The 15,960-nt window shown below is 36.5% G+C and overlaps 1 protein-coding gene across 1 annotated transcript in view; it reads right to left on the reverse strand.

Moving 5' to 3' along the window:
* The window catches only part of PCDH15 (protocadherin related 15), a 448,902-nt gene that overhangs the window by 121,759 nt on the left and 311,183 nt on the right, over positions 1-15,960 (reverse strand). The window contains exon 18 of the mRNA XM_060189089.1: positions 15,329-15,441. Coding sequence (XP_060045072.1) covers positions 15,329-15,441 — 113 coding nt within the window. The remainder of the gene's footprint in view (positions 1-15,328; positions 15,442-15,960) is intronic.

A 15,960-nucleotide genomic window follows, 5' to 3' on the forward strand; every position in this document is an offset into this window, starting at 1 on the left:
TGCAGGGAGAAAGCTTCATGAGTGGTGAAGTTGAGCTGTAGATCTCTCTCTGTCTCATTTCCTCACCATCTCCCCCACCCTTCTCAGTTTCTCTCTGTCTCTATCCAATTATAAATGAATAAAAAAAATAAAAAATATTATTTATTTTACAATCTTTATTTATTTGATAGAGACAGCCAGAATCAAGAGAGGAAGGAGAGAGAGACAGAGAGAGAGAGAGAGACAGACAGACAGACCTGCAACCCTGTTTCACCACCCATCAAGTACTCCCCCTGCAGGTGGGGACCAGAGACTTGAACCCAGGTCCTTGCAAATTTAACATGTGTATTCAACCAGGAGCGCTATCACCTGGCCTTCAATGAAAAAAATAATGACTTTTTTTCCTAAGTACTATTTATTTAAGTCCGCGCTATAAACTATGGCTCATACACATCGACTTTCCCTTTCTAACACAATCTCTCTCTGTTTTATGGGACTGTGTAAGTCTTTAGGTAGATAATTTCACTTCTCTTCAGCTGTGTTGTTCCATCACACCTAGTGCCAAGATGGCGATCTCTCTCCCAAGCCATCACTACATCTTCCTTCTCCTATCCTCTCTGCTCTCCTTCCACCCTAAGTAACCATAGTTAAGCATTCAGATCTCAAGGTAGTTTATTTATTTATTTATTTTACATTTACCCTGCTTGAATGAGATCATCTTTTTTTCCTTTGCATGTTCACTTACAATATTTTGGAAAGTCGATAGGTCATTCAGACATTCATTCATTCAGAAATAATTACTATGCAGTGGGATCCGTATAAATAGAAAGATGGCTCTGAGACTTAAAAGCAATAATGATAACTAAGTTATCTAAAAGTCAATTATTTTATCCAAGGAGAGTTACTCATGTGTTCACTATATATTATTGAACACATGTCATAGATGCCTGTCATCTGTATGTCAATAAATATACATAGACAGAACAGAGGAAGTGAAATGTGCACTCATGAAGCATTGAGCATATATATTGAGACTAAACAAGATCCCTTATCTTGAAGAATTATCTGCACCCCCGTGTTCACTGCAGTACTATTTATAATAGCCAAGGCAAGGAAATAATCTTAACTGTCCATTAAGGGGTGCATGGATAAAGAAAAATGTAAATATACATAAATATTACAGTCATCAAAACAAAGAAAACATTTCCATTTTCAAAATGATGAAAGGAACTTGAGAATAATATGCTTGGTGAAATAGGTCAGATAGAAAATGTTGGGCAGTACACCAGCTCCCCCCTGCTTAAAGATGTTGGTCTATTTACATAATAATTATTTTGTCTGAGACATGCCCTGTTTGCAGGGCACTGGTTTAATCCCACTGGTCCACACTCTCTTTTCCCTCAGTCCCCTCTCCTAGTCACACCCTGTTTCCCACTCTCTTTTCGCTCCACCCTCTCTTCCTCACATCTTGTTTTCCACCCTACTGTTTCCTTCTTAGTGAGTATAAATACAGACTCTTTTCTCAATAAACATTGCATTGCTTCTCAGCTCAGCCCTGAGTCCCTGGTCGTCTCTCTCCTGCACACGAAGCTAGCCCAGCAAGAAAATACAAATGTTAGATGATCTTACTTACATTTCGATTTCAGAAGAAAGAATGGCACAAGAAATCTTAGCTACTCTCTGCCCGGATCCAGTTTCCTAGTCCTATTCCCCAACTAAAACCATCTTCCCAAACAATACTTTTATCCCACGTTAGTTATAAGGCTTCCTAGTCCTATTCCCCAACTAAAACCATCTTCCCAAAAAATACTTTTATCCCACGTTAGTTATAAGGCTCAGGCAAAAATTACTAAAGCCATAGGCCCCTTGGAAAGAACTTAAAGTATTGATTTCCTAGCCTCTCCCAACATGAAGACCCCAAATCTCATCTGCTTTTTTTTTGGATAAATTCTCAGGAGATAGGTTGCTGGCTTGTAGGGTTTGTCCATTACTAGTGATAGATCCATTAACTTCTAACAACAAATCAGGATGATTAATATGAGAGGGAGAATATTAGAGGTGATTACTCCGGCTGTCTGTTTCTTGCTCCGTCTTTACATTTTTGGGAGATAATTTGAACTTAGTTCCCGTTTTTCTTGTTTTATATTATGGCACATGAGTGTCCTTCAACCCATCACAGAAACACAGAAACTGAAGAAATTTTATTACAGCCTTTGGTACTGCCATGAGAACTAGACTGTCGGAACTGTTAACCTTTCTGTGACTAAACTCTTATGAGTGAAAAGTACTTAGAGGTAGAGAGATAGTTCAGTTTGTTACAGCACAGAACTTGCATGCCAGGGGATCCAGAGGCTGAACATTCAGTCTCTGAAACCACCAATGTCAGATTTGATCAAGATTCTGGCCTCTCTCTCTCTCTCTCTCTGTCTCTCTATCTCTCCCTCTCTCTCTTCATTCTGTCTCAACAAAAAAAAATGAAAATATTTAATAAAAATAAAGTGAAAAAGGACTGTATTTAAAAAAATATTTATCCAGTTAATGCCTGGATTAAGCATATTTTAATAATATGGCAATTTATTTCTTGAGTATGTTTTCCTAGTGCAGCACAAATTGCTTCTCTGGTTATTTAGTGTGTCTTGTATCCTTAGGTATCTGATTTCAGAGTTCCTAAACAATTTACTCAAGTCCTTTCAACAGCTAGCAAGTGTTGTAGCTAAGATTGAAACCTTAGAAAATTATTATGCCATTTTGCTTCAAAAAATGTTTGCATTACATATCAATAAAATAAATGTGCTATATGTCTTTTTGAATTAAAATGTGTTACAGATATAAGGTAAGGAAGAGCAGAATGTTTAATAGCTCTCTTATATAAAAATCGATTTTATATCTTAAACAGTGATATTAAAAACCAGAGTCTTTCGTTGATGAAATATTTGCTTGGATCTACTATATGAGCAAGTGTCAATCTATGCATAACTTGAAAATGTAAAAAAGAAATTAAATTCCATATTTGAAAGGTTTTTATGAAGGACTGTCAGAATCACTCCTTCAAGCAAAAAGGGCAAAATCTATTTTATACTGTAATAGAAAAAGAAAGGAGATCTTCAGATAAAGTCAGACTTCATGTGGAAAAATACATCTAAGTAGAAAACACCTCTAGTAAATGATACTCTTTGCTAGTGAGCTTACCTATATTATTAATCTTTTTCCCAGTCCCATGTTCTACTTTTCACCATTTGAAATAGTAAAAGCAGAAATCTTTTACCCACAAATGAATCTTTGACAAAAAGTTGATCTCATGATGGCAGGTAGAGATCAATATTTGCAAGAAATATTTATATATTCACATGTAAGCAGCCCTCTTTATGTCATTTCCCACAGAAATGTTCATTACTAAAGATGACTCATCTTAGCTTGACCTGCTCTGCCTTCTTTTCTAATTTCCATTTTCTTCCTCCTTTCGTATGTGTTCTGTAATTATTTATTTTAATTTTACAGTATAGTCTTGAACACACAGACTCACTCTTCTCCCTTGATCGGTAATGAAGCTCTAGCAAGAACACACATATGAAAAGAAAGAAAAAAACCCATGGAGAAACGTATTTGAACTCAACTGCAAAACTGACAATATTAGTTCCACCTTTCATGAGTTCTCATTTTGGGACACTATCAAAATATTCATGTGTAAATTAGTATGTTGGACTTTACATATTAAATTTGAATCATGCTGGAAATTGAAAATGCCTTGATGTCTCTTGAACAGTTAAAAAAGGAGAAACTTGAATATGGTTAACAGAAATATTTAGTTACATTTACTCATTTTCTTTTAATAAACACAAATTTAAATTTTGAATTTGTGTTCTATAGAAATTACATTTTGGGGCCAGGAGTGGTGTACCTGGTTGAGCGCACATGTTACAGTGCACAAGGACCCAGGTTTGAGCCCCCGGTCACCACCTGCAGGGGGAAAGCTTCACAGGTGATGAGGCAGTGTTGCAGGTGTCTCTCTGTCTCTCTCCCTTCCTATCACCCCCTTCTCTCTCAATTTCTTTCTCTTTTTAAAAAGTCTTTTTTAAATTAACTTTATTGATTTATTAGATAGAGACAGCCATAAATTGAGATGGTAGGGGGAGATAGAGAAGGAGAGAGTCAGAGAGACACCTGCATCGCTGTTCACCACTGGTGAGGCTTTCCCCCTGCAGGTGGGGACTGGGGGCTTGAATCCGGGTCCTTGTGCATTGAAACATGGGCACTCAACCATGTGTGCTACCACCCAGTCCCTCTGTTTCAGATTGTCTCTACCCAAACAATAAATAAAGATAAAACATTTAAGAAATTACATTTTAAGATGCATGAATCTTTAAAAATAAGTACCAACAACATAGCACTAAATAATGCAAATTTTAATAATCAGTGTGGATATATTTTACTTTTAAAATTCGTTGGAAGATTTATAAATGGTTGTCAATGATATTTTTAAATAAATTATATAAAATATTACATTTACTACTCAGTATCAATATTCACATTTAGACTCTATGATCCATTCCAGACATGTTGACCTTTTCTTGATGTTTACTTTTAAAATTGATGACAGGTGAACCCCAGTGTATCTAGCTAGGTCTTAGCCCATCATTCTAAGATGAAGGTCAAATGTCATCCTACCAATTGCCAGCTCATTTGACTTACAAGTTCAATCTTTTCAAGCAATATTATGTATTTGAACTCTTAATGTGATTTTAATATTTTGTGTAAATTAAAAACATATATGTTTTGGATATTTAATAATATATATATATATATATATATATATATATGATGTATTTCCTAACTATAGTAACATAAGTATTTTCTACAAGAGCCAAGTGCATCATTGAAAAGTCTCATTATCATATCTGGACATAATGAGGCAGCAGTGAGATTAGGTACCACAGATCTCCAATTATAACAAGCATATTTGATCACCAAGGTCTTAATTACTGAGTTTTCAAATCCTTTGTTGTTTTTTCATGTCAGGAAGGTTAGTTCCTAAAGGCTACTTTTGATTGACAAAGGCTGATGCAAAGATGAATCTTTTCCTGGGACATACAGAACCTCACTGACATCTGCTTATGGTTTGCAGACTACTCAGTCATGGGATGGAATTTTACCTAAGTTACAAAATAGTCCCTTCAATGACAGAGTTGCCAAACAGATTTCGATACAAATTATCCCTTCCTCTCCTTGGGATCAGACACATGTGATCTGACCTACACCCTGTTGCCTTCTCTCATTCCTCTCACAGAATTTCTCCTAATTAGATTCTTGCATGTCAAATCTCATATTGATGTATAATTCTTAGAGAACTGACTTAATATAAGCCAGTAAGGGGATTAAAACGAGAAGGGAGTATTTGTGTTTTGTGAGATGAAAATTGAAAACTTGAAATTCATGAACTCTTAGGAAAGCATATATTCCACTTCTCAAGAAAATATTGAAGACATTTAAATATTTGAATACAGAACTTGAATGTATATCAAAATTGCTACTAATGAATATCATTATGTTAAAATAAAGAGGAAGAAATTGAATTTAATGCATATTGATTTGTGTGGGGGCGAAAAATAAGCCTTGAGGACCACAGTTAACCCTTACTTAAATACAGTATTGTAGAAAAGTTTAACAAATGTTGAAGGGTATATCAATAAGCAGCTAGAATTCCCATTCTCTCATCAGTGACTTCACTGATAACTCTGGATTTAAAAGTCATCTTTTTGAATTTCTCATTTTGCTTGAGCATCTCTTTAGTATTAGATATACATGTGAGCAAACTTTCATTTGATTTTCTTTTGTTAAAGACTGAGATTTTTATTTTATTTTTTAATTTTATTGAGGGTTAATATTTTATAGTTCAGTTGTTGGCCCATGGGTATAATTTCCTCTCTTCCTCTTATAGGTCCCTGCAGAAGCTTCAACACAGTTCCTTTTCAACCATTATGTACTCAGAATAAAATGCCCTCTTCACTTCCTTCCTCTCTTTTCCCAGAGTCCTTTGTTTTTGTGCAATACCCAAAACCACGGGAACAGAAAAGGAAAACACAAAGTTAATCTGTCTTTTAATGCAGAGGTTACAGTTAAGAACTCAGAAGAACAGGCTGGGGCAAGAGCTGAAAGGTCAATGCAAAAATTCTTAAATTCAACAGAGTCTACAGTCAACAATATTCATACACTTTTCCCACATTTGGGAGCTACTCTCTTCCCTGATACAGATTTATAACCCTTTTTCCAGCCATGACATTATCTCCCCAAACAATAACTTGGGTCCACCTGCATATCAGAGGTCAGGCTCAGGAAAAAACTAATATAGTCATGGGCCCTTTGGAATATAACTAAAATAGGCATACAGGCTATTTCCAAAATGGAGACCCAAAATCTTCATCTGCAATATTCCAGCCTTTAGGTTGAACAAGTAGTCAACAATTTCTTTGGCTTTATATGTTAACTCCTTTTTCAGCAACCAGGTTCCAGATGCTACTATGATGCCAACTGAACTTCCCTGGGCACATGACCCCACCAATGTGTTCTGGAGCCCCGCTTCCCCAGACCCCTGCCCCACTAGGGAAAGAGAGAGACAGGCTGCCAGTATGGATCGACCTGTCAACGCCCATGTTCAGCGGGGAAGCAATTACAGAAGCCAGACCTTCCACCTTCTGTATCCCACAGTGACCTTGCGTCCATGCTCCCAGAGGGATAAAGAATAGGAAAGCTATCAGGGGAGGGGATGGGATATGGAGTTCTGGTGGTGGGAATTGTGTGGAGTTGTGCTCCTCTTATCCTATGGTTTTGTCAGTGTTTTTTTTTTTTTTTATAAATAAAAATAAAAATTAAAAAATACTTTATTGCTTGAGACGTCAAAGGTGCCAGTGGTTGAATCCCCAGTATGATCTTGGTCAGAACTAAACAGTGCTCTGATTAACCAAAACTAAAACCAACTTCTGAAGGGTATGAGTAAATTACTGTTTTCTGTCCTGTACAATTTTGCTGAGAGAGAGAGAGAGAGAAATGTTAAAACTGATGGTCAGAGAAAACTGCCTAGGGAAAAATGTTAAAAATTTAAAAGAACAGAGTAATAATTATCTCAGCATAAGGAGGAGCTTATCAACATGTAAAACAGTCCAAAGACTTTCTAGACAGCCTATCAGTGTTTGTAAAAAGGATGACAGGGAAACCAAGTATTAAATTATTAAGCAGCCTAACTCATCTCTCTAGCCTAGATTATAAATTACATAATATGAATTGGATAATAATGACCTATTCACATTTTACTCTATATAAATCAAATTATTCTGAAAATGATTTCACTTGAGATATAAGATTCTACATGAATACAGGAAAAAGTAAGAACCACCTGGATAGTAATCACTTAACATAGGTGTTAGTGTGAGGCAGAGGGTATTTTAATTTAAAAAAAAAAAGTGCAGCTACGAAAGATTTTGAGGAGGGGTGATGGTGATTTTGACATCAAAAATTTAAAAAAATGTCAATAACATTTAAATATTTGTTTCATGGAAAGACAGATAGGGACTAAAATATTAAGTTTTTTTTCCGTCAAAGAGAGAAACCAAAGATCCAATTGAGTGGGAACAGTGCATAAGGATAAAAATAAAAATAGCTGATAACTCAGTAGATTTTTCCCCTCAGTAAGTACTTACAAAATATAATGGTTTAAAATTATTACTTATTATTTGTTCTCTAATTTTTAGAAAAGATAATGGCATGTCTAGTCTACTATATTAGAAATGGTGAGTAATTACTAGTAACCAGTAACCTGATGTTGAAATGTCCTCTATTTTATATGAGCAATGATACAAATTTGCACATCTATCTAGGTAAACATGATACACTGACAAATGTTTCACCATTGCACTAAATTAAAGGCCTCGGGGCTGGGGGGTTGGGGGGAATATTCAGTTCCTGGAGCTTAATGATTAAGGACATATGTGGATTCTTACTGTTTTCCAGAAAAATGCAAAATTTTATACATGTACCAACAACTATTTATTGTTGACTGAAAACCATTAATCTCCCCAATTAAAAAAAGTTGAAAAACATTTCACCAAGTAGTAAATGTTGACTCTTAGTTATCAAAGTTACTTTACAACTTACACTCACACTTATACTATTTATCAAAGATTTTATTCTCATTTTCTTTTACTATTATGACCAAGAATATGAAAATACTCAGGGAAATGAATAATATAATTAGTTAATTATCAAATTGCCAAAATTTACCTTGAATTTTTGAAAAGATTGGTTTAGAATATGTGACATAAAAAAAGAATATGTGACATATATCCACGGTAAGTTGAAATAATTAAAACAATTTGAATATTTATCCATATTTGATTAGAATTCAGAGAAAACAGCATTAATTTCCTTGTTTTTAAGTAAGTTAGGTTTTTTAATATTTAGACCTTTATTTAATTTTATTTCATTTTCCCTTTTTGTTTTTTTAAACTTTATTTATTTACAAAATTATACATTAACAGACATAATTCCATATTGTTCCCACCACCAGAGTGTTGTATCCCCATTCGCTCCTTTGAAAACTGCAGTGGTCCTCCCATGGTTGAAAATCACTTCTATGAGTTTCAACCTGGGTCCTTGCTCAACCTGGTGTGCCATCGTCTGGCCCCAATTTAATATTTTTCGCCAATGTACATTTTAAATTAACAGTGTTTGAACTCTCTTTCATTATTAATGTATGTACAAGCAAGCTGCTTAAAAAAATGACTACTACAACAAAAATCTTTAATGTGTCAAGAAAGCACTTGCTTAATTTAGCAGTTTTCCACTCAGGAGTTAGACTTGAGACATAGCTAGCTGTCTAGAAAGAACAATAGCCCTCCGACCTTTCACAGATGGGTGCGAACATTTACTTGGAGTTTCTAAGTGACATTTTTTAAACATTCATATAATATGTTAGGAGACCTAACATACAAATAACATCTTTCTAGTTAAGTAGCTTTCCTCTAAGCCATGGTTCAGAACCATATGGTTTCAATCATCTTTAATAGGTGACTCCTGTATTTCACCAAATCATAAGGGAAAAAGTTAAGCCAGGCCAGGAATTTTCAGACAACATGGTTCCCCAAATATTATTGGACAGAGCTCAATCACATGGATCCATCTAATAAGTAGAGTTAGAAAAATGTAGTCTGGCTGTCCAAAAAGAAGAGAGACTTTGGGAAACATCTACATTCATTGCTATGTATTTATTTTTAAATTTATTTTGATTATCTTTATTTGATAGAGACAGCCAGAAATCTAGAGAGTAGGGAGAAATAGTAAGTGATCTTACAGTAATAGTAAGAGAGACACCTGCTGCACTACCTCATGACTTGAAAAGTTTCCCGCTGCAGGTGGAGACAGGGGGCTTGAACCTGGCACTCAACTAGGTACACCACCACCCAGCCTCTATATTTCTTTAAACTTTTAAAAACTTGAAGACTTAATTAAAGAAGATATTCATCATAAAGAGGGATAGATAAATGATAAATTGAGAGAGAACATTCTGATATAGCTCCCTGGTTTCAGTCAAACTTAAACCTGCATAAGTGTTTTAATTTATTGCTGTGATTTATTCAAAAAAGTGTCTTCTGCCTAAATCTTGTATCGTTTTTCTTTATTTTCTGGTGTTAGCTAAAAAAGCAAAACTTATTCCATAAGTACTCATATGACATTTCTTAACTTTATCAACAGCTGAAGTTTTTCTTCTTTAAGTTAATAATAAAAATGATCTATTTGATGTGTAATTTCTTCCCAAAGAAGTGAAAAAGTGGCACACTGTTAACATAATTAATTTTTAATTTTCAGTATGTGGCAATAAAGAAAGACATATTCAAGGGGTTTGTTGGTGGCACACTCAGTTAAGTACACATTATCATGCACAGTGAACTGGGTTTGAGACCTGGACACTCTACATGCAAGGGGGACACTTCAGGAGCAGTGAAGCTGGTCTGAAGGTGTCTTTCACACCCTTTCTCCATCCCCTTTCTCTCTCAAATTCTTTCTGTCCTATCAAATTAAAAAAATAGAAAAATAGAAGAGGGGAAAAATGGTCATTGGAAGTGGTAAATCTGTCTGCAGCACAAAGACCCAGTGATAATCCTGGTGGCAAAAAAAAAAAAAAAACAGACAAATTTGTTCTGCTTCAATCAAACCTATAGCTCCATGCCAAAGTGAAGACTTAATGAACAGTGTGAGTCAGAGGAGTTTGGAGGCATGCTTCTATTGATACAAAAGTCATCTCCACAGAGTTCTGGTCTCTCCCTCCATATCTTTCTCTCTGTACATCTCTCAGTCAAAATAAATAAACCATATATATATATATATATATATATATATATATATATATATATATATATATAATTATTTATTTATTTTCCCTTTTGTTGCCCTTTTTATTGTTGTTGTAGTTATTATTGTTGTTGTTGTTATTGATATCATCATTGTTAGATAGGACAGAGAGAAATGGAGAGAGGAGGGGCAGACAGAAAGGGAGACATAAAGACAGACACCTGCAGACCTGCTTCACCACTTGTGAAGTGACTCCCCTCCATGTGGGGAGCCAGGAGGGCTCAAACCAGGATCTTTCCACCAGTCTTGCGCTTTGCGCCACGTGCTCTTAACTCGCTGTGCTACCGCCTGACTCCCGAATAAACTATATTTTAAAACAAAGAGTTACTAGTGAAAGCCAAGTTTAAAAAGGTACCACTTGTCAAGTTCATGGAGAAATGGCGTACTATACACCACAGTTTTTTTCTGCTGAGAATTTTGGAGGTTGTAGTAGGAATCTGACTGTATTGTTACTATGAAAACATTCAGGACCTAGCTCATTTTGTGTGTAGGTGAACAGCAAATTTAGATGATCTGGTGAAAAATACAAGTGAGTTTATATCCATCTTACTACTTGAGAATACCAATAGAAACATCGAGGGTAGTTCAGAAAAGTTATATACTCTTCAGCAAAGAACTAGAGTGCATGGTCATCAGAAAAAAGAAAAAAAAAGAGAATTCAGTGGACACAGGGAGAAATGATGTTTAGGACAGATTGATCATGTTTTTATAGCTTTAACTAAAGTTTAATGTATCACACCTATTTTTGTAGGAATTTTGGGCAAATGTATTATATAATGCAAACTAGTCCTTGGATAATGTAAGGCAAGTTTTTACAAAGGGGGCAACTACTTGGCCAATGTTCCCATATAAGAACTACCACTTTTCCAGTATATTTACTCCTAATATTGCTTACAGTGCTTATGTTTGTTATGTGAAAGTGTTATGCATGTGCAAACTATTGTATTTTACCATTGAATATAAACCATTAATCCCCCAATAAGGAAATTTTTAAAAAGAATGCTTGTGTAGTTCTTAGAAATTAGAAAAAAAAAAAATTTTTAAATGTTATGCTTTATAGTAAATGTTAATCTCTCTTTCTCTCTCTCTCTCTCTCTTACATTCTTTCATTCCCCCCCTTTTCCTCTCATTAGGGTTATCACTGGGGCTAGGTGCCTGCACAGCTGCACCTATATTTAGGTGATCTTTTAAAAAAACTTCTGGGGGGGGGGGAGGGTAGATAGCATAATGGTTATGCAAACAGATTCTCATGCCTGAGGGTCTAAAGTCCCAGCTTCAATCTCCCACACCAGAAAAAAAAAAAAAAGTATTTTGTTTATAGAGAGTGAGAGACAGAGAGGAGCAGAGAGACTGAAATAAAGAGAAACACATTCTTCTTTATTCCACAGTTCATTAAAACTGCCCTGCTGCAGGTGGGGGCCAGGTGCTTGAACCTGAGTCCTTGTGTGTTGAACCATGCTTTCTACCAGGTAAGCCCTCATCCAGTTCCCAATATCAATTTCCATCTTTCCTCAATTAGTATCTTTGTTCATCCACCCCCCCCCCCCAGACTGGCTATAAACCATTTTGTGATTCAATGCATTCTCTCTTATCCTTTATATCCCTGCGTGTTCTGATTTGCTGTCATGGACCATAGTTCCACAGTTTTACAGTGTAACTAACCACTACTATTTTCCTCAAGATATAATCTCAGAAGTTTGAGGAGTTATTCAGAAACAACTGAGTAAGTCTTCCACAGGTCGTTTCAATGCTGTGAGATTTTACACACAGCATTTATGTTTTCACAGTGCGTTCCAATTTTTATATATTTCTTTGTATCTACCGCAAATCTGTGAACATCTGGAAATCACTGGCTTTCAATAAGCAGCAATATATGTCCTGGAGGGAGACTCCCTCCAATGCTTGTATGAAAACTACATATCTGGGTCTTAGTGTGCTAATGGAAGCATGTTAGGATTTAACTTAATGGAGTCAAAATCAAGAAAGAAATTTCTGCAACATATACGGGAAATCAGAAAACTTGAAGTCATTTAAAATCCACCTCTGAAGAAATGACGACATGGAGTCAAAATCAAGAAAGAAATTTCTGCAACATATACGGGAAATCAGAAAACTTGAAGTCATTTAAAATCCACCTCTGAAGAAATGACGACATTAAGAAATTTCCACTTCATTTTTTTAAATAAGTTTTTCATTTTCTAAATATGCATTTAAATGACTAATGTTTATGCCTCTCAGTATATGGTATTGTGCTATGTTAGAAAGACCTAGGACAACTTACATAATATCACTATAGCTGTAGTACATAGTACATTGCACATAAATAAAAATGACAGTGTATAAACATTCTCATTGATTAGATGGGAAACATTAATTCAGATGCATGTCAAAATCAGATTACATAATATATATGTCAGTAACAAGAAAATAAATATCTACCATTCACATTAGAGATCATTAATCAGTTTCCATTTCAACTGAAAATAATATTAGACACTTATCAAAGTGTGTTGTAATGACATTTGAAGGTGTCATTATTTACCAAAATAGGTGATTTAGTAGATAATATCTTTAAAAAATATATTAAGTCTTAAAGTAAGCTGTGTGGTAATTTAGAAAAACCCATAATATTTTTTAGTCTTTATTTATTGGATAAAGACAGCCAGAAATCAAAAGGGGAGGGGGGATAGACAGGGAGACAGACAGAAAGACACCTGCAGCCCTGCTTCACCACATGCAGTTCCCCCTCCAGGAGTAATTGTAATACATGCGCTCAACCAGGTGCGTCACCACCTGGCCCCTAACAATTATATGTATATATATAATTCTTTTTTTTTATTTAAGAAAGGATAAATTAACAAATCCATGGGGTAGGAGGGGTACAACTCCACACAATTCCCACCACCCAATCTCCATGTCCCACCCCTGATAGCTTTCCCATTCTCCATCCCTCTGGGAGCATGGACCCAGGGTCATTGTGGTTTGCAGAAGGTGGAAGGTCTGGCTTCTGTAATTGCTTCCCCGCTGAACATGGGCATTGACGGGTTGGTCCATACTCCCAGTCTGCCTCTCTTTCCCTATTAGGGTAGGTCTCTGGGGAAGCAGAGCTCCAGGACACATTGGTGGGGTCTTCAGTCCAAGGAAGCCTCACATGCCAGACATCAGAAAAGAAACTAATCACCAAAATATATAAAGAGCTCAGCAAACTTAGCACCAAAAAAGCAAATGACCCCATCCAAAAATGGGCAGAGGATACATTCACCTCAGAGGAGATCCAAAAAGCTAACAAACATATGAAAAACTGCTATAAGTCACGGGTTGTCAGAGAAATGCAAATTAAGACAACACTAAGATACCACCTCACTCCTGTAAGAATGGCATACATCAAAAAGGACAGCAGCAACAAATGCTGGAGAGGATGTGGGGACAGAGGAACCCTTTTGCATTGCTGGTGGGAATGTAAATTGGTCCAGCCTCTGTGGAGAGCAGTCTGGAAAACTCTCACAAGGCTAGACATGGACCTTCCATATGATCCAGTAATTCCTCTCCTGGGGTTATACCTCAAGGACTCCATAACACCCAACCAAAAAGAGGTGTGTACTCCTATGTTCATAGCAGCACAATTCATAATAGCTAAAAGCTGGAAGCAACCCAGGTGCCCAACAACAGATGAGTGGCTGAGAAAGCTGTGGTATATATACACAATGGAATACTATGCAGCTATCAAGAACAATGAACCCACCTTCTCTGACCTATCTTGGACAGAGCTAGAAGGAATTGTGTTAAGTGAGCTAAGTCGGAAAGATAAAGATGAGTATGGGATGATCCCACTCATCAACAGAAGTTGAGTAAGAAGATCTGAAAGGGAAACTAAAAGCAGGACCTGACTAAATTGTAAGTAGGGCACCAAAGTAAAAACCCTGTGGTGAGGGGTAGACATGCAGCTTCCTGGGACAGTGGGGGGTGGGAGTCGGTGGGAGGGATGGGTCACAGTCCTTTGGTGGTGGGAATGGTGTTTATGTACACTCCTAGCAAAATGTAGACATTTAAATCACTAGTTAATTAATATGAGAGGGGAAAAATTAATTGTATGTCTCAAAGTTTTTAAAACACAAACTGAATCTTTTTAATATATAGGCTGTGTAATTGATGTGTGGTCTCTCTCAAAAGCCTAGACCAAGTAGATCAGAAGCAACCAATAGCACAGCCATATACAAGATACTAGGTACTGTACAGCAAACCCTAACAAAAGGACTTTTCAAAGTTAACCTAATTACCAAATAATGTGATGATAACATTAACTATCAATTGTCTTTTTGAGCCCTAAGACAGCAGGAACCTCACATCTCCACTATAGAGCCTCTACTTTCCCCAGTCCTGGAACCTTTGGATAGGGCCCACTTTCCCATATGCCTCTCCCAATCCATATCAAATAATATTGCATCTGCCGATCACAACGTAACCAACGCAACTACTGCCACCTCAACATGCTTCACTTCAGACTATGTCCAGAGACTTCACTTATGGAATGACAACCCTTCAGCTTCATTACTCGGGTGAGACCTTTCCTTTCATAGTATTCTCTAATTCCATCCCAGGTGGTTCACTTTCTAACAAGTCCCAAAACCTAGATATATACCAGTTTCTGTGAGAGAGAGCATATGTTCACAGGTATCCATAAACTAGTGCAAAATATATACCTAAAAGCAGAAGTACACTAGAGTTTGTAGTGAGTACCCCCCTAACACTTCCTCTCCACTATTACAAGATTTGGGTCCATGATTGCTCAACAATTTGTTTGGCTTTGTATGTTAACTCTCTTTCCAGTCACCAGGTTCCAGATGCCATCAGGATGCCGGCCAGGCTTCCCTGGACTGAAGACCCCACCAATATATATATATATATAAAATTCTTATAACACTCAGCAAACGCATTTCCATGTTATAAATACCTGTATTCCTCTTGTGTGAAGCGTGGGATTTCTCCAGGATGTAAGACAAGAATCTTCACTGTGGCACTGCTGGACATCACAGGCTCACCATCATCAAAAGCAACGACCACCAACTTAAAACGTAATAACGAAGCAATGTTAAAAATTATCCAAGAAGAAGAATTTTTTTTCCTGTTGCTGGGGGAATAACTTAGCTGGCAGAGGACAGGACTTATAATATGAGACTTCTAGTATATTTCTTGGTCAAATGTGCTGCCTCGGTGTGTGTGTGTGTGTGTGTGTGTGTGTGTGTGTGTGTGTGTGTGTGTGTGTGTTGCTTTGTTTTTATATCTCACCTACGAAACACTGTATCTCATATGAATGAAACAGCAAACTAAAACTTTATTTTTTGTTATTATGCTTTTAGTCCTCAGACTGCCTGGTCCCAGGGAAGAGAGCAAGGAACACTTTTTTCTCCTACCAAGTTGCAGAATCTGTTAGAACACAGAATTCCTATTCAGGTATAAATCATTGTATCTACTAGATAAAAATGCTACAAGGTGTACTGCACCAAAATAAAAGACTCTGGGAATGGGGTGGGGCGGGGAGCTTAGGCGGAACATGATGGCAGAGGACCTAGTGAGGGTTGTATT

This window comes from Erinaceus europaeus, chromosome 1 (genome assembly GCF_950295315.1).
Source record: "Erinaceus europaeus chromosome 1, mEriEur2.1, whole genome shotgun sequence".
Taxonomy (NCBI): Eukaryota; Metazoa; Chordata; class Mammalia; order Eulipotyphla; family Erinaceidae; genus Erinaceus; species Erinaceus europaeus.